An 18335-nucleotide genomic window follows, 5' to 3' on the forward strand; every position below is an offset into this window, starting at 1 on the left:
CCCAGGGGCGGACGAGGCCACCCCTGCCCATGCCCACGCCCCTTCCCAGACCCTGGGCAGCCCCTGCCCTTGTATGCTACGCGGGGGAGGTGAGGCCTAGTGAGGGGTGAGTCCAGCAGAGCGAGCCAAGTAGAGGGTCAGCTGGGGCAGCAGAAAGAGAGTGTAGATTGACTTCTGGGGAGATGGGGATGGGAGGAAGGGGCCAAAAGGCATCCTGGGGTGGAGGGGACCAGCTGGGAAGGCAGCCCCCTTGCCTTAGGAACAAAGAAGAGCCAGCAGTGGTCCTTTTCCGGACCAGGGTCATGTGGGCAGGGCGGGTTAAGCCTTGGAGGACCAGACCCCAGGAGCCTGAGTGGGCGAGGAGCAGGTGGTCCCTGGTAGTGGCCAAGCCTGAGGCAGATGGAGGCATCAGAAGCCACAGTGGCTGGAGCCTGTCCCCTCCAATCCCCTCACTCCACAGGGTCTGGAGGAGAGGGTCTCCCTGCATGGCCACGACAGACCCTACTCAGACTGACTCTCACTGGAGCCCCGCATCCATACCCTGCAGCCAGGGATGGAGGCAGGAGGCAGGGGCAGGCCTGAAGAGGACCTGGAAGTCCTCAGGCTGGGATGGGGAGAGACCTACTGAGGCCAAGGTGGGTGGACACCCGGTTCAGGTAGTCTCCAGGCATGTGTCTGCAGTGGCGAGAAGGAGCTATTCTCACCCCATTCACAGGCTGGGCCAAGGCACCATGAGGCATCAATGTCATGCCAGAACTTGGGTGGGAGCAGGTGGCCAAGGCTGGAAAGGTGGAGGGCCAACACACCCTGAGCTGTGTCCAAGCCTCTGCTGGAGCCCCTCCTCAGCCAGCTGGCCGCCCACCTCCCAGGGAAGGGCCTGACACAGAGCGGCATCTCCTCCCGAAGCCAAGGCCTCCCCTGCGCTCTTATCGTGTCTGGTGCTGCCAGTGGGTTTCCTGTGGACAGCCCAGTGCAGGGCCCGCTGTCCTGTGGCCTGTTTTCTTTTTGTCCTACCTCTCCTGCTGTCAAATTTCTACTTCACTTCACATCCTCTCTGGGATTGAGTATGCATCTGCAGTTCTCCTTCTGGAGACTACCATGTGCACCCCTGACCTAAGACTGTCTGCTCTGGATCACCGTCCCGCGTCTGCACACGCAGGCCTCCGGCCAGCAGGCAGAGCCACCTCTCGCTCTACTGCTGCTCCTGTGTAACTAGAAACAGGCCGGCACGGGTGCCTCCAAAGCACCCTGGAGGACACCCCAACAGAGGGTCGGGCACTACACGGCGGGAAGCCTCTGCTGGCTCTTGGAGCGCCCAAGGGGTGACCTCCTTCTGGTGTCTGCCTTTCCACATGCCATGCTGGTGACCCCTGATCCCCTGCATAGCTGAAGTTGGACAGCATCGCTGTTCTGGGCAGAAGGGCAGGCAGGGCCCCTTGGGGACATCTCTTCCAGTTTCTGGGCTCCTGCGACCTGCTGGCATCTAGCTGGATCTAGGTAGGTCAGCCCTACAGGCGACCCATATCTATCAGCTCTGAGATCCATGTGGCCTGTGATGGCGAGGGGAAGGGCATTGGGGCAGGGCCTGGGAACACTGAGAGGCATCAAGTCTGAGGCACAGTAGCCAGCACAACCCGAGACGTATCACTCCTCTCCAGGGCAGGCCCCTGTGCACTCCTCTGCCCATTCATAAAGGGCTGTCTGTTCCAGAGCCCTGTCTGTTCAGATGCAGGGGCTGAGTTGGCCACTGCATCCCCCTGTGCTACTCAGAACAAGGGCAGGAGCACAGGGCAGTGGTTGGAGCTGGAGGCTCCCACATGGGGAGGGGGCAGGGTGGCCCTGGAAACAGCTATGGACAGGCTGTTAAGGAGCGCAGGCCCCTCCCAGGCCAGCAGAGGCCCGCGGTGAGCCCTGGGGAAGGTGGCACTCCTAACTAATGAGATGGCAGCCCTTGCTAAAAGGGCCGGGTGTGTAGGAGACTCCAAAGGGTCTCATGAAGCTGAGCCCACCCCATTTCCTGTCTTCCCTCCCTGGAGACCCCTCTCCCCCCTCGGATGGGCGAGCTCTGAGAGGGAGACATACGCCAACTTGGAGCGCTCTGCTGGCCCCTCTGCCTCCATGGAGGTGGACACGAGGGTGGGGACCAGCTCGCACAGGACAGACCCTCATGTCCTGAACAGCCAGGGCAGCCCCTGTTGGTGGTAACTGGGCACTGCAGGGAAGGGTCTTCCTTGGGGTGTCACCCACTGCTGGGCACTCCCTGCTGGCCACAGGGCCTAGGAGAATCTGGTGGGGCTCAACACCCAGAGGAGCAGTGGCTCTGGCGGGAGCCCAGAGGGGACCAGGAGAGTGTGGGTGGGGCTGAGCAAGGGTGGACGTGAGTAAAGACACCAGCCGAGGCCTGAAACTCCACAGGAAAGGTTGTCTGTGACAGCAAAGCAGCACCTCCCAGCCGTGGCAGCGTGCTCACCGCGGACAGCACTTCCGGCAGGAGTGGGCGCAGAGCACCGCATTGGGGGTCCAGGAAGACAGTCACCACCCTCCCCAGAGTGAAAACACCAGCACCGAGAGCTGGGCTGCTGCCCAGGCTAAGGGAAGAGGCTGGGGGACTGGGACACAGGGCTCCCTGGGCCTCTGCACCACCCTGAGTGACCCTGAGGTTGCCAGCACCTCAAGCGCTTTGGCCACGGCCACTTTCTTTGGGCTGGCACAAAGCCACTGGCAATTGCAGGGACCCCTTCACGGTCCTTGTGCTTTGGTGGTTGGGAACGTCTACCCACCTGGTGACGCCAGAGTGGGCAGCTGGGCAGGTGTGGGCGGTGCTGCCTGGCAGGGTGGCCTGGTGCTCTGGCAGCGAGGCAGGAGCCGTGAGAACAACGCAGCCACACTCCCACCCAAGTCTCAGCCCCGGAAACCCTGTTTCTCCCTCGCCACCTGTCGGGGCCCTAGCATGTCAGTGGAGGGACGCTGAGATGTGGCTCTGATGGTTTGGGCAGAAAGACTGCCCAGCAGTGACGAGACAGAGGATGCAGCAGCTGCTGGGCACGAGGGCGGGAGTGATGAGGACAGAGGACACGCAGCCCAGGCCAGGGTGGGGGATGGACAACGGAGAGCCCAATGGGGCCCAGAAGCTCTCTTGGTTTGTCCGAGAAGACCCTGCGTCACGTTCCACTTCCCTTGTGCACTCGCTTGTGCCTTCTCCTCCACGGTGGCCAAACCCGCCTTCCCTGACCTTCCGCGGCTCTAGCCAGGCCAGCGTGTGCCTCCTGAGTCTAGTGCCGGGAAAGGAGCCTTTCGCGTTCCAGGTTTTTCTCTGTAAAACCACGAAGGCACTGTGGGTGTCAGAGAGGGCCGGAGGAAGTGAGGAGGGAGGCCCCGGTCACAGCAGGACAAGGCTGGGGCTGCGCAGCTGCCTGTACACCTGCAGGAGCCTCTGGGCAGTGGCAGAGGAGCTGGCTTCGTCCTCCGTGCACAGCCGGTCACGCAGGGTCTGCACCTCCCGCAGCAGCATCTGCAGGCAGGGCAACCACAGCTCAGGTCCCGTGTGTCTCTCTGGGACACACGACGTGCAAATCCGTCCTTAGGGTGGTGGGTGCCTCAAGAAAAAACACTCATCTGTGACCTTACGGGCCAAGGAGACTGTGCCTCCAGGTGGAACTGGCAGGACAAGGGAAGCAGGGGGCAGACCTGACTGCTCCAACCTGGCCCCCTACCCTGGGAGGACTCAGCAGGCCCTGCTAGGCTGGCACCATCTGAGCATGTGTGTGTGTCTCCAGAGGGGTCCGGCTGGGGACACTGCTTGTACCCAGGTGGGTGGGGGCTGCACGGGGCACTGGGCACCTCACCTCGTGGTTGGCGTGGATCTGGCGGAGATACTGCACTCGGAGGTCAGGTGGGCTGGAGCGCTGGGCAGCCTGCGCCATGACCATCATCTGGGAGACATGGGGGGGCACGCTGGACGGGGGCACTTCCCCCACCTGTTCCTGGAGGCTGGCTGGGCCTCGGCACCTGTCCTCTCCCTCTTGCTGTCTCCCATGCTCCAAAACCCTCCATCTCGTCTCCCACCTTGATGTCTGCTCCATTTACTCTGTCCCACTGTCCCGTGGGCTCCTCCAGGACCCCTCCTTCGCTCCTTGCAGAGCAGCGGAACACATGAGCCCAGCTGCGAGCTGCTCAGCAATGAATTCCTGCTGGTTCTCTCCTTTCTCCCCTTGTCCCTCCTGGCCCCCCGACCTGGCCCATGTGCTAATCACTCAGCAGGGCCCACCCCCACTTTCTGAAGCAAGCTCAGCTTGCTCCCCAGGCTCAGATGTGACTTCTCAGACAGGTCTGGACAGTGAGGCCCCCGATGGCCTCTTCAGGGGCTACCAATGATCCCCTGAGGTAAAGTGACTTCAGAAGAGATCCCGACACTCCAGGGACAGCTGCCCACGACAGACGCTGCACATCCCAGCAGCACCCTGAGATGCTGAGCTGCGGTCAGTGCTGGTGTCAGAACACCTCCGCAGCACAGGCCGTGGCGTCTCGCTGTCAGAGGACAGAAAGACTCGTCAAGGGAGCACATGCAAGCAGCTCCCTGCCACAGGCCAGCCTGCATCCCTTCAAACTCATACACAGGGTCCTAACCCCAGTAGCTCAGAATGTGCCCATACCTGGAAATGGGGTCTCTGCAGATGACCAAATTAAGATAAGGTCACGAGGATGGACCCTTACCCCGTACAACAGGTGTCCTTACCAGAAACCAGAAGCTAGATCTGTGCTCTCGGCAGGGGATGGGGATGTTCTTGAGGCTGGGTTCCCAGTGGGCAGAGCCTCCTCTGACAGGCAACACCACTGCCCTAGAAACCACCCCCAGCTCAAAGCGCTCAGGACTAGACTCCTGAGCCTAGGCATGAAGCTACGCGCTGCACTATGGCCAGCCCTGCCATGGCACCACAAGAGGTAATCTTTGGGGTCACAGTGAGGTCATGGCTGTACGTGAAAAGATCAGGGTCTGGGGGCGGCCATAAAATGATCTCTGGGGTCCTGGTGGGGTCACAGCACTGTGGGATCTGACCACCAGGGTGGACCATCTGAGCTCTCGTGAGGTGCTTGCCCACCCACATGGGCCAGGCAGGGCCTGGGATCATGGTGTGTCTCAGTGCACTGGCGGGTTCCAGCAGCAGTGGCACTCAGAGCCTTGCTGGCCTCGGGAAGGCTCGTTGAGGCTCAGCTTGCAAACCAGGGAGTGTGCTCTGGTGAGTTCCCTGGGGAGGCTGCCGCAGGGCCGCACTGGAACAGCCTTCACAACGGATTTATAGTCGCCACTGCAGACCCCTCCTTGAGGGCCAAGGCCACTCCATAGCCTGAACAGGCAGGTGGTGACAGGGCCACCCTGCTGAGGGTACCATGTAGACTTTCATTACAGTTGCGGGGAGATGCTTCTCAGCGCCAGAAGTCATTGGCCAGGCTGGCGCCGGCACCAGGAACCCCGAGTGCTGCAAGTGGCAGTGGCTGCTGTCTGCTCTCTTGGCAAGAATGTGCAGCTCAGGGCGAGCAGACAGCTTGTCCTGGGTCCATGCCCAGGACACGGCCTCTCACACAGCCTCTGCTCAGCCAGGAGAAGCGAGGAAGCTGCAGGCTGACCTCGCAGGTAACAAATGGAAACCTCTTGGCCACGTGGGCTCAGGCAGTCCTTGGACTTGAGGATGCCCGCAGAAAGGATCAAGGGGACCCCCAGGGGGCAGCTCACCCACATGCCTCCCGCTGCCCACAACTCACTTGCACAACATGGACTGGGTAGCAGAGATGGGGTACGTTTTCCTGCCACCCCTTGAGGCTGCCCACAGTTGCGCAGTCCCATGCCAGGAACTCACGAGCTGCCCACAACTCTTTAGAGCCTCCTTCCCAGCCAGGTACAGGTGGCCGACGTACCTGCATCCGCCCAATGATGGCGTGGTGTGCCCTGCAGATGTCGGCCAGAGATGAGCTCTCCACCTGGATCTCCACGGCCTGGAGGGGCCCTGCCAGGCACAAGTCAGTCATGGCCACCTGCAACATAGGGGGAGCCTCACTTACTGTCCCAAGGGTGGCTCGGGCAATACAGGAGCCTCCCAAGCTGGCAGCAGTGAGGCCCTGGGGGCCCCAACTCCCTGCCTCAGACTGCCCCTCTACACCCTGGTGGCAGACAGGGATCTGTGCAAAAGGGCCCCCTCCAGGCTGGGTCTTTTCTCTGAAGAACGAGCCAGCCAATGAACAGCAAGAAATTTGCCCATTTAGAGACAGATGTGTCCAGAAAGACTCCTGTCCTTCAGAAACCAGACCTATTGAATCCACTCCAGGGCCATGAGCCAGACTGGCATGTGCTCCAGAATGCAGCGACTGCTGTGATCACGCCTGGGTGGACTGGCTGCACATGAACCCTGCCCATGCCCTTGGAGGCCCCTGCAAAGCCAGGCATCACGGATCACCTCAGACAGCAGGGTCAGGACTTTAAGTGTGAACACAGGGAGCCACTGGGCCTATCCATGGCCAACCAAGAGCCCTTCAGGAGGTTCTGACCGCACTGAGCTGGAGAACAAAGTCTGGCAAGGACAGACTGAGAGCCAGGAAGCCCTGGCTTGCTCTCTATACACAGGACACAAGGCAAGACCCTGGGACCTGGGGATCTTAGGAAGGACCATGTTACCAGAAGCTCTTCCATGGGGCTGCAAGCACCCCCCTTCCACTGACCTGCAGAGCCACCGCTAGACTCCAGCATCAGGGCCTGGGGACGCCCCATCCTAGACACTGGCCTTGACCTGGCCTGACGGGTTGCACAGCAGGCAGCGAGGCCATGGCTCCCAGGGCACGTGGCTCAATTCCAGGCATAGACTCCGAGCCCCGGCAGTCTCCACCCACCATCCTCAGGCACACACATGGGTCCTGGCAGCCTGGGCTACTGCCCAAGAGCCTCTGACAGTGGTATGTGACCCCAGGCCCTTTTGCCACAAGGGTCCCAGGAAGGAAAGTCCATATGAGAGGGAGTGGCTGGGGAACCAGCAGCCCCATTTTAGTGGCTTCTGCGATGGGGCCCAGCGCTCTCTGGTGGTCTAGCTGGGAAATGCTATGACTTCAGCAATGTGCAGGGAGTGGGGGCTGGTCCTCAGGGACACCTGAGTACGAGGCTGTCCCTGCCTGAGTGGAGTATGCTTGAGTACAAAGGGCAACCATCACAGCCATGCCTGTCAAACTTGATCACAAATCAGAATCCTCTGGGGGGCCTGTGAAAACAGACCCCTGGGCCCCACCCCCTAAGTGGGTCAGTTTGGGTGGGGCCAAGAGTCTGATTTTGCCCCAGCTGCCCAGTGATGCTGGTGCTGCAGGTGCAGGGACCCCTCTCTGAGAACTGCTGGCATTGAGGCCCATCTCCCCACAGACAGGCGAGCCGACCCCTGCTTGCCTCACGGACGATGAGGTGGATGTCTGTGCCATCTGGGGCTACTCCCTGGATGGAGGACAGTGCTCGGGCCCTCACCATATCCACGGCAGCATTCTCTGCGAGGAGCCACTGCAGGGTGGCGCTGCACAAGGACACACCTGGGGGAGAGAGGTGCCAATGAGCACCTGGGTGGTCACCTCAAACTGTCTGTCCCCTCCCAGGGCCACCTATACATCCCGGGTGCCCCAGCCCCACCCAAGCAGGGAGCCCAGCCCGTTAACCGGGAGGAAGGAAGGAGACCAAGCCCCTGACTTTCTCTGATGAAGGAGTTTTACAGTGGGGTGGCGGTCAGGAATTTGATTAATCAAGGATTAAAACCTCACTCTGGGAGAGGGACTGCCAGTGCTCACAGTGGCTGCTCCTAAGAGCAGGTGATTCCACTCCAGACACAAACACTCCCATGAGGACGGCTGCACCTGCTCTCTCTGTAAAAGCCCAAATCCAGAAACCACCCACCAGGACACTATCCTGCCACAAGATATAGCCATCACGCAACCAGACGAAGGGTCTCACACACACACACAGTGGGAGCGAAAGCCAGACACAACCAAGAACGGACTGCACACCCACCCACTCGCAGAGAGCTCCGACAGGCCTCTGACTAGTTCCAGAGCTATGGAGTCAGCAACAGCTGGACCCTGGGTGCTCACTGTGTGGAAATGCCCCGAGCTGCTCCCTTGTGACATGTCTACTTTTTTCTATTTAGGTTATACTTCCATAAATAGTTTTAAACACAATTTAAAAGAACGTGGTGGGAGAGCAACATGACAGCCAACTCGAACAGAGAACAGGGCACAGTCAGCTCACTAAAAGCAGAGCTCAGAAGGCTGGGGCCAAGGCTGCCCAGGAACAGCTGGGGAGGCCGGAGGCAGGCCAGTCGGTACCACCAACCTGAGTGACCCTCCTCCAGGGCAGCCCTGAGCAGCTCCGTCGACACCCTGATGGAGGCCGCTGATGGGGGCAGGTACCTGGCCCGCAGGGAGGCGGGGCCTGCTGGCTCACTGCCCGGCTCTCGAAGCATTTCCAGGAAGGTGTCCACAGGGTCAGTGGTGGCACTAAGTGGGCAGGGGGCCTGTGTGTGGGGTGAGGCTAGGCCAGGAAAGCGCAGGCACTGCAGCATGTCCACTGTGTGCCTGCCCAGGGGTAGGCAGACGCTCTCCTGCTCAGGTAGGACGGTGGGAAGACACTCATCCAGAAAGGTGTCCTCAAAAGAGTCTGAGGGGGTGAGGGCCCCACCCACAACCTCCCTAAGGTTGTAGAAGAGTGTGCAGGACACGGTCACAGGCAGGTCGAGCACGCCGTTCTCGCCGGGGCCCAGGGGCAGTATCACCTCCCGCCGACTGCCGGGGTTGAGCTGGTCCACAGGCATGGTGTAGGTGATAGCCGAGCTGGCGGAGTCCAGGTCTAAGGCAGAGGTACTGGAAAGCACCTGAATGCACAAGGTCCACCCCTGGTCCAGGCTGAAGCCGCTGCTGTTCTCCAGCAGGCAGGTAGCCATCAGCACGTCCTGCAGCTCAAGGCGGCTCCAGGCAGTGGTGGTGGTGCAGGAGACAGGTCTGGGGCCCTCCCGGCTCGACAGCAGCGCGCAGCTCACGTTCATGGCCTCGTTGAGGCTCGTCAGGGCCTTGTTGCGCTGGTCAACTGCCTTCTTCAGAAAAGACACTCTGCAAAGAGCAGAAGATGTGGCATGCGGGGAAGAAGAGGGAAACCACGTCCTAACCCCGAAGGTTGGAAGGAACCAGAACCTGTTTCCACAACAAGCATGCAGCGGGGTGTGCGCCAAGGCTGAGGAGCAAGCCCCTCTGGCCCCAGGGAGCATCTCTCTCTGCCCCACCCATGTGGAAAGTTTTCGAAACTGCCTTCAGCAGTCTGACCCAACCCCTCCTCTAGGCCACAAGAGGAAGACGACGGAGGATGCCATCAGTGGACCTGAGCTAACCCTCCAGACTCAAGAAGCCCACCACCCATGTCAGGGCCATGCAGGAGCCACACAGTGCCTCTGGTGGGGCTGGCACTGTCTCCCACCCCCGGGTCTCCAAACGTTCCTAGTTGGCCCCTTTTCTCTTTGACAGCACTTCACAGCGACAGCCAGGAGCACAGCAGCACTATGGAAACAGCCCTAAACCACAGGGACCTGGAGTCTACAGGACCCTTGCTCTCAGAACCACAGAAGTCAAGGGGGGCGTGAGAAGAGCAGCTCTCTCTCTGGGTGTCCCCTGTGGGCCAGCACTGAGGGAGGGTAAGAGGAAAAGTCTGGTGGACCCTTTGCTGAGAGCAGGGAGTCAGCAGGAGAGGTCTCCCATGCTCCCACCAGGAAACAGGCATGGGGGGCGCTGAGAAGTAGGAGGTCTCTCTCGTGTTCTGGAGGCAGCTGGGCTTGCCATGGAGCAATGGCCTTAAATGCACACTTTCACCAAACCACACGCTGTCCGGGGCCCACAACAGGGTTACCACTCAAGGACACCCAGGCCTGGAGGACAGCCAGACCCAGGAAACCCACCTGAAGACACTGAGACCAGAGGGCATGCTCCCCTAAGGATGTCACCTCCTGAGGACTGCAGCACCAGCCTCTGCCTGAGCCAGAGCCCAGCTGCTCACCTCTCAGAGACATTGCCAATTCCAGAGAGCAGTTCCTTAATTCTCTGGCCTGCATCTGCTCTGGTCATTTTGGCAGGGCCAGGCACCTCAGAGTTCAGGTCCAGGCTGCAGGTCATCAGGCGGCCTTTGGCAGACAGGGCCAGGAGTTCAGCACTACCTGATGGACACACAGAGGGAGGGTCAGCAGGCTGGGAGGGGCCAGCTGTCATGACAGTGGGTAATGTTTCCTCTGGGTTTCAGGACTGATGTTGGCAAAAAGCCAAGGCCAGTGTCCAAGTGAGGAAAAGGTCCCCAAGGACAGCATGATGTCCCCTGACCTGGAATGCCCCTTAAGGAGACCCAGGAGACAGAGGTTCTGTCTCTTGTGTATGGTCTGTTTGTACCCAGTATGGCTCTGCCGAGGTGGGGAGGCCAAGAAGCTGAGGTCAGTCAGTGGATGCAGCTGTCACTGGCACCCTGGGCCCCGGCCACACCCACCACCCTCCCTGCCTCTGGCGGAGAGTGTGGCTTCTCCCTTCAGAGCCCCTCTCTTGTGGTGAATGTTTTCCATGGCAGGGTTTATTCATGCACTAACAGGCCTCCTGAACTGGAAACCAACACCAGGGAGGGGAGCTATTCCTCATACCCCAACACCCAGCAAACACAGCTAGAGCTCTCTGGCTTTGTCTGGGGAAAACACACAAAACTAGAGCTCTATGATGCCACCTGCCTTCAGTCCAGAGTGGGGTCATGGCAACCACACGGTGACTCGAGAGGGCGTTTTCCAGCCTTTAGGAGGAACATAAAGGCTTGATCTGAACCAGTGGAGTTTCCCTGGACCCCCTTCTAAGTCAGACCTGTGAGGAGAAACGCTCTCACACTGGTCACCCGGATGCAGTATGCTCTGAGTCTGTAACCAACTAAGGGCACAGCCCCTGCCCTAGACCTACGGAGAACACACAAAACCAGCCACTCCTCCGCCCCGAGATGAGAGGTGAAATAACTGCCAGGCTGCGCCAGGTGAGGATCAGCCTGCACCCAATGGGCTTATGCAAGGACAGGAATGTGCCAGGAACAGAAGACAAAAAGGGCAGTCCCACCCCAAGGTTTTGCATTTTTGTGTTTAAGCAGCAGCTCATACCTTCAGGTGCCCTTGGTGACACAGACAGAGTGACAACGCTGCAGATGCTCAAGCTCGTTGGGAACAGCAGAGGGGGCAGGCCTCCTGAGTGCCTGTCAAGCTCCTCCGGGTCCATGGGGGTGCCTCCATGAGCCAGGTCCACCACACAGAGGTCCGATGGGGTGCTGTGGTACATGCGGCTGCCCCCACCACAGGCAGCACAGAGCACAGGCCCCGGGAGGCTGTACTCCCGCAGCTCCGGCACCAGATTCCCTGACTCATCCCAGCTGGCCTTAATGGCCAGAGTCCGGCCATGGTGACCAAGGGCCACCAGGCAGTCAGAGTGCACATTTTCCACCTCCTCCGCCGCCCAGTGCTTTGTCCTCAAGGCTCCTATGAAGATGACAGGCTCCTCCAGGTGGTGGAGGATCTTGACAAGGGCCTTCGGGTCACCAGGGGCTGACTTGGAGGTGACCAGGGCCTTCAGGACCACACAGCAGAGCTGGCCATCGGGGAGACCACAGAGGATCACCGGGGACTCCAGGAGGGTGGCGTCAGCTCCAAAGAGTAGGCCAAAGAGGGCCTCCTCCAGCATGAAGCCCCCGGAGCCCCAGAGGTGGCCATGTGGGACCTGGGAGCCAGGCGGCAATGCACAGCAGAGCACCGGGAGGAAGCGGGGGACTTCGGGTTTCCCAGGGACCCCGCCTGGGGGTGTGCAGACTGATAACTGCACCTCACCGATCTGGCCTCCTGGATGGGGGTCCTCCCCAGGAAAGGGACACTCAAACAGCTGCATCTTCCACTGGGTGGGGCCCTGTGCCAAGGTGACAAACACTTCATTGAGCACAGTGAAAGCGCACAGTGTGGTATCTGGAAGGACGCAGGTGTCTGGGTCCACAGGGATGACAAGAGAAGGGAGTTCACCGTCCTCGTCGTCCCCGTTATCCTGGCTTGCAGACCTCCGAGAACAACGAAAAGGTTGGTCAGAACCAGGTGGGGTGGGGTTCACGCATTCTTTTAACGATAACCTGGCACGGAGCAGGTCGGATCATGGGCCCCCACAGTGACTGTCACAGCCCTTCAGTGGTCTGTCCATCAAGCCACCTTCCACTCGCCCCAGAGACTCTGCTCAGCAAGCTTGATAGGAAGTACCGAGGCTTCCGAAACCAACCTGGACTGACAGTTCTCATCAGTGCAGACACGTTGTCACAGCGCCAGCTCCGCAGCCGGCAGGCCGTGCGCTGGGGACAGGAGCCGGGCTGCCCCAGGCTCACTTTCTGACCCAGACGGTCTCCTCCAGTCGCGAACTGAGGGTTCACGAAGCCTGTCCTGCCACTACCAACCGCAGGCTCTCCTCCCACTTCTAGAAGCCCACCGTGAAGGATCAGACCACGAGCCCCGGGAGGCAGACTCGGTCGTCTGGGCTCCGCTTGCTCAGGACGCCCTGCGAGCAGGAGGCGCAGTCGAAGCCGCTGCCGGTACGCAGGGCCGTCCGCGTGGGCGCCCGGGCCGCTCACCTGCTCGGGCGGTCCAGCGGCACGCAGTACAGGCCCCGCCGGGCGCACAGCACCAACAGCGCCCTGCGCGGGGCCAGCAGCTCCAGGTGCCACACCTGCGCGGGGAACTTGTACGCCGCCTGCACGGGGCGAGGAGCGCGTCAGGGGCGGCGCGACCCCCGCCTCGGCCCCGCCCCGGCCCCACCCCGGCCCAGCGCTCACAGTCAGCAGCCCACCCTGCTGGTCGTACACGTAGACCAGCTCGCCCCCGGTGGACAGGAAGACCTCCGCCTCGTGACACAGCACGCGGGGCTTGCCTGCCGCCAGGCCTCCAAGCGGGCAGCAGAAGTCCGCCAGGTAGTGGACCCGAGGCGCGGCGCCAGCCATCTTGCAACCCGACGGCCGGATTAGGTAGCCCGCGCCGTTTGACGGCCGCCCACGGCGCAGCGCGACCTCCGCCGTAAAGCAACGCAGCGGGGACGGGGCCCGGAGTGGGCGGGGATTGGGACGGGACCTGGGCGGGGACGGCCCTGGAGTGGGCGGGGAGCGGGGCCCGGCAGATCCTGTCGCCGGCGCAGGGAGGTGGTGTCCACTCTGCGGGCGCCGTTCGGGAAACCCCGGGTCTCGAGTCTCCCCTCCACAGTAGAGCTCCGGCCGCTCTCTGGCCAGCAGCTGTCCCCAGAGCCCTGGTGCCCTGCTGGCTGCGGCCCCGTCGGAAGTGGAGAGCTGTCCAGCAAGGGAGGGCGGAGGCGTCCCGCCTTGGCTTCACCCTCACCCTCAGCCAGCCCCCATCGCCGGAATCCCTTTGGCGGGTGCAGGCATGGAGGCGGGCGCACTCCTGTCTAAACCCAGCTCCACCCCGCCCGAGTCCTGGCTCAGAGCTCCTCGGGCAACAGGAGCGGGCGCTGCCCCACCCCCTCCCCTGCTGGACTCCTCTCCTGCAGGGTGCAGCTGCTCCGAAACCCAATCGAGGCATTTACACAAAAGCTGGAGCCCAGAAGGGAGCGGGTTTCCAGCTCGGCCCTGCGCTCTTCCTTGCCCGAGAGCAGCCTCTGCTTGGCCCAGGGTCCCTTCTTCGCCCACCCTGGGGGATCCCTGCAGTAGCCTTTACAAAGTGGAAGACCAAGGATCCACCCTTACCCCTTCAAGAAGCCAATCCGAAAAGCTCCAGGGCCAGACACCCGTGAGAAAAGGCGTCTAGGGGCACAGCCAGGCATGGCACATGAAAGGGGCCCAACCATAAAATTGTTCCCTGGGCTTGGAAGTTAAGCTGAGTCTGCTGAGTCAGGCTGTGATCTTTTCAGGCTGGGGTGGGCACTAACCCCAGGGCAACAGACAGCCACTGTTTCACTGATCAGACAGGACCTGAGTCTTTTTTCTACTTTTGCTTCCAGGGTTGTGCTGAAGGTTTTTTGGATGGAAATGCTGTCCTTGGTGCTGGGAAGGGGGGGAGGGGACACAAGGAAGGACGGCTCTTACTTGGCCTCTGGAACTGAGAAGCGAGGACATGCTCCTTTCGAAGGGCATTTCAGTCTGAGTTTCCCACAGGGTGCACAAGTATTCTCGGCTGGTCTTCTGGACCACCAAGTTTAACCCTCCAAGACTGTCCACAATCCTTGAGTCACACCAATTCCTAATCTTCCCAGGCTGGCTACCAAAATTGAAGAAAACCCACAAAGATTGTCCTAGAGAACATGACCACGTGGGGGAAGAGGTGGACTGGGCTGGAGGCAAGCTGAACTGCACAGGCCTCACCCTTGTGGGCCACTCCTCTGCCCTGGGGACTAGCAGGCTGTCAGCCCCAAGCCCAGCCTCATATTCTGTGACAGGATTTGTGATCACAGAGCCTACCCGACACAAGGAAAGGGCTCAGGACGCTTCCTGGCCGGCCCTTGGCCAGTGTTGGGTGATGGTGAGTGAGGCGTCTCTGCATGGGTGGGTGAGGTGGTATACACCCTCACAGCAGGGAGCCTGAGGTAGCAGGGCACACCCCTGAAGGGCGGTGTAGCTCATGCCAAATTTGGAGTCAGTATCATCTTAAGGACAAATTACAGGGAGAACCTGCATAATCACAGACCAGACTGGGGGAGTGCCCTGCGGGCTGTGCTGGGGGCAGCAAGGACCCAGCAGCGAGAGGAGAAACATGCCAGGAGAGGTGATTCATGCCAATGAATCACCTGACCAAAGGACAAAGTGGAGCTAAACAGTGGATGCCAAGGTTGGTGCCCAACCAGAGAGCATGCGCAGTATGCTTTCTGCAGCCACACAGGAAGGTAACTCAGGCACAGGGAGGCTGCATGCCAGCCTGCAGGCTTCACTCTTGGCTGCGCCTGTGCAGTCTGGGGCTTCCTGGACTGGCCTCCCTCTGCTGCTTGGCCATGTGCACCCATCCAACGACAGAGACCCAGGAGCAGCCACCTGGCCAACAGGGCTGGGGGGTAAGGGGAAGAGGCAGAAAAGATGTCTGAGAGGCCAGGCCTTTAACATGGGACACACTGCTCCTCTCCGCAAATGTTAAACTGGAAGAGTGTCAGGAGGCCAGGCAGGGCAGGAGCGGGTTGGGGTAGTGGGGTCCCTACCTTTTTGGTCCAAACACAGCAGCAAATGGTGACATCTCAAGGGAACAGTTTATCAAATTATCCCACACAGAACAGATGCCAGGCACTCGTGGACAACTGTTCAGTGCATAGAACAACACACGGGGAGCGGGGCAGTCACTTCAGGTGCTTTTATTAGGTTCCACTGCAGGGCTGGGGCCAGGGTAATGCTAATCCAACCCAGCAGTGCACACCTGTCAGCCCAAGGCAGAGCCACAGCAGAAATACCTACATCTTAGAAGCAGACTGGTGGTAAGTGAGCTGAGGTCTGGCAGGCTGGGGCAAGACCCCACCTCCTCTCTGGGCCAGGAGATGTGGTAACTACTGTGTGTTCACCTGGGCAGGTGTGCGCTCGGTCAACCCCCTCTGGGTTAGGTGGCTACTGGCATGGGCAGATGTGTCCACACTGAGGGCAGGGGTGGAGATGTGGGGCTGGGGGCCCCCTGTTAAGAGGAGGTGGCTGAGCCACCCAGGACCTGAACCCCTGGCAGAGCTCACCCCCAAGCCTGTGCATTTGGCTCCAACTTTCTTTGGACAATGAAATAAAGTGCATTACTGAACAAAGAGTAACTCAGAATCAGAACCGAGAAATCACGCTTTTTCTTTAGCTAAGACAAAAGAAAACATGAGTTATGTGGATGCCAGAACTTCAAGGTGAGGAAAACATTGGCTGAGGACACAAGGAAACTAGCTTGGTGGATAAAGATGACAGCGCATGGAAGAGGAACTGGTGTTGACAGCGGTGGCGGCGAGGTCTCCAGAGGTCTGTGCTGCCCAGCGCCTGCCCGGTGGTGGGAAACGGAATTAGCATGAATGTCCTTGGAACACACAGGTAAGCAAAGGGCCCCGGGGCACCCAGGCCATCCAGTCTCATGGCTGATCTGTGGGACCAGATGAGACAGAGGGTGAAGCTCCAGCCAGGGCAGCTTTCAGGAGGGAGATGACTGCCACTGAAGTCTACTTCAGCCTGGCTGCTCCCCACCTCTCCTGGCCTCGCCAATCAGCCCTGAGTCCCAGGAGCAGATGAACTGCCTGGGCCTTCCACTTGCGGTCCCATGCCAGGTGCACAACCAGCCACAGCCCTGGTCACATGAGAACCTGACAGGCAAGTGTTCTTTGTCCACAGTGCCAAGGATGAGCGAGGTCACAGGACTGAACCCCCGGGGCAGACAGAGAAGTCCCCAAGCAGTTTGGCTGGGCCGGCCTTTCCCATGGGCGCAGTGCAGCTCAGATTCAGCTGTCATTAAGGCAAAGAGGCATCAAGATGCCCACACTCCCCTGAGGGAAGGGCCATGCCACAGCCCAGCTACAGAGAAAACTCAGAGACCACACATGTAAGACCCCACCATGACCCTGATCTGGACTGCCCAGACCTCACACTGTCAGTACAGTATTAACTGGTCAGTGCCCCACAGAGGTCCCAAGGTGCCCTCACAAGAGGCCAGGCCCCTAATGCCCTCCCCCAAGGCCCGTCTCAATGGCCAGGGGCTAGGCGAGGCAGTGGGAAGAGGAGCACTGCGTGGGGCAGGGGACCAGAAGAGCCAGTCCTGGGCACCCAGCTCACCCACCTGGGCCATCTGGGGGGACCGCCTGCTGGGCAAGAGCCACCACTCTGCTCCTGCTCAGCTTGCCATGCTGACATCTGTCACAGCTGTGTGGCTTGGTAGAAAAATCTCAGGCACTGAGGTTTACTTCAGAGAACTGACTACAGTACCCCCACCCACACTCACCCACCCTGAACACACCCACAAGGGGCTTCACTAAAGGAAGGAAGGAAGTGGGAACTAGTCACTCTCACCCCCCCCCGCCCTTGGTGCAGTTTTTATCTTAAAAAAAATAAATAAAAGTCTTCTGGGCAGGAACTACTGATAACTGTTATTACAACCAATGCAGACTCTAAAATCCCACCTGGACGTTAGGTGAGGAGGAAAGGGGTGGGCAGCAAATTAACCTGTGGATCAAGCAGACAAGAGGCCACTCGAGTGTCCACCAGACGATGGCTATTGCAAGAGGAAAAGCGGCCTCCACAGGCAGGGCTTCTGCCTGGAACAACCGGACACAGAGGCAACCAAGCGCTCCCAACCCAAAAAACGGGGGTGGGGGTGGGGGTATAGGAAGCATCAAAAAGGAAGAAGAAAGCTGGATGGCAGCAGTGACTTGGCCCTGCACCCCAATTCCAGGTGATGACTTAGAGGTGCTTGGTCCTTCCACTGCAGTGGGGCTGCAATAACTGGGTGAGGCATGTGGGACCTTCTCGGGAGGGGCCGCTCTGCATTTCCAGTTTGGAGACTGTATTCAGCCTGCAGACCACCAGCCGTGGCTCCGTCTCTCCAGGGAAGAACGGTGCTGAGAAGCTTCAGTGGGTCAGAGACCCCAGGGTAGCCAGCCCCCGCCCCTTCAGGGCTGCCTGCAGTGGGGCTGTACAGGGAACATGTCGCGCAAGGCTCCAGGCTACAGTGGGCCGGAGCCTAAGTCCTAGGGAGGCTGCACATCTCGCAGTGGCCCGTGCCCGGCTGGTTCATGAAGGTGCAGTGCTGGCAGGCCCACATAGCAGCCGTGGCGGTGTGTGCGGAGCCGACAGCGCCGTACTCGTGGAGGCCTGGAAGCTGTACACCAACTGTGCCTGCAGGGAGGGAAGAGAAGCCAGCTCGTCACTTCTGCACAGAGAAGGCACTTCACCCGACCTGAGGCTCCACAGTGTGTGTACGGGCAGCTTGAGAACCCCCACAGTGGCCTGTCCTGCTCACACTTAGCAGGCGCCACAGAGGCTGTCGGCAGCACTGGTGCCCTCAACTGGCACAGCCTCAGCAGGAAACGCCTCCCTGACCTCCAGCATGCCCATTTGCTCCTCTGAGTTGCCAAGGACTATTGCTCTGTGTGAACACCCTAATCTCCTGTGGCTGGACATGTGGGTTCCTTACAGTTCTGCGCTACTATGAACAAAGCAGCCGTGAACATTCCTGCACGATCTTTCTGTGGACCTGCATTCTCATTTCTCTCGGGTAAAACCTAGGAGGGGCACTGCTGGGTGCCAGGGTAGACATATCAGGTGAACTTTCTAAGAAGCTGCTGAACAGCTCTCCAGA

The 18335-nt window shown here is 60.1% G+C and overlaps 2 protein-coding genes across 4 annotated transcripts in view; both read right to left on the reverse strand.

The window, feature by feature from the left end:
* Positions 1–2408: 2408 nt before the first annotated feature.
* Positions 2409–13039, reverse strand: FAAP100 (FA core complex associated protein 100). Its single transcript, XM_063080933.1, has 9 exons — positions 12875–13039; positions 12674–12792; positions 11178–12115; positions 10058–10214; positions 8351–9123; positions 7421–7557; positions 5914–6030; positions 3846–3932; positions 2409–3511 (listed from the first exon to the last, which is right to left on the reverse strand). The coding sequence occupies exons 1-9, from the start codon at positions 13037–13039 to the stop codon at positions 3380–3382; spliced, it is 2625 nt and encodes an 874-aa protein (XP_062937003.1). The 3' UTR covers positions 2409–3379.
* A 2787-nt stretch (positions 13040–15826) lies between these two features.
* Positions 15827–18335, reverse strand: part of NPLOC4 (NPL4 homolog, ubiquitin recognition factor) — a 59602-nt gene continuing 57093 nt past the window's right edge. Inside the window, exons 17-18 of one of the 3 annotated variants that reach the window (XR_010021887.1) lie at positions 17201–17872; positions 15827–16030 (exon numbers count right to left, since the gene is read on the reverse strand). Coding sequence is in view for 1 of the 3 variants with exons in the window: in XM_063080947.1 (XP_062937017.1) it covers positions 17718–17872 (155 nt within the window). In the remaining 2 variants the exon portion in view is untranslated. Of the gene's footprint in view, positions 17873–18335 lie in introns of all 3 variants that reach the window. The other 2 variants (XR_010021886.1, XM_063080947.1) reach the window with 2 other exon arrangements.

Source organism: Cynocephalus volans, chromosome 16, assembly GCF_027409185.1.
Source record: "Cynocephalus volans isolate mCynVol1 chromosome 16, mCynVol1.pri, whole genome shotgun sequence".
Taxonomy (NCBI): domain Eukaryota; kingdom Metazoa; phylum Chordata; class Mammalia; order Dermoptera; family Cynocephalidae; genus Cynocephalus; species Cynocephalus volans.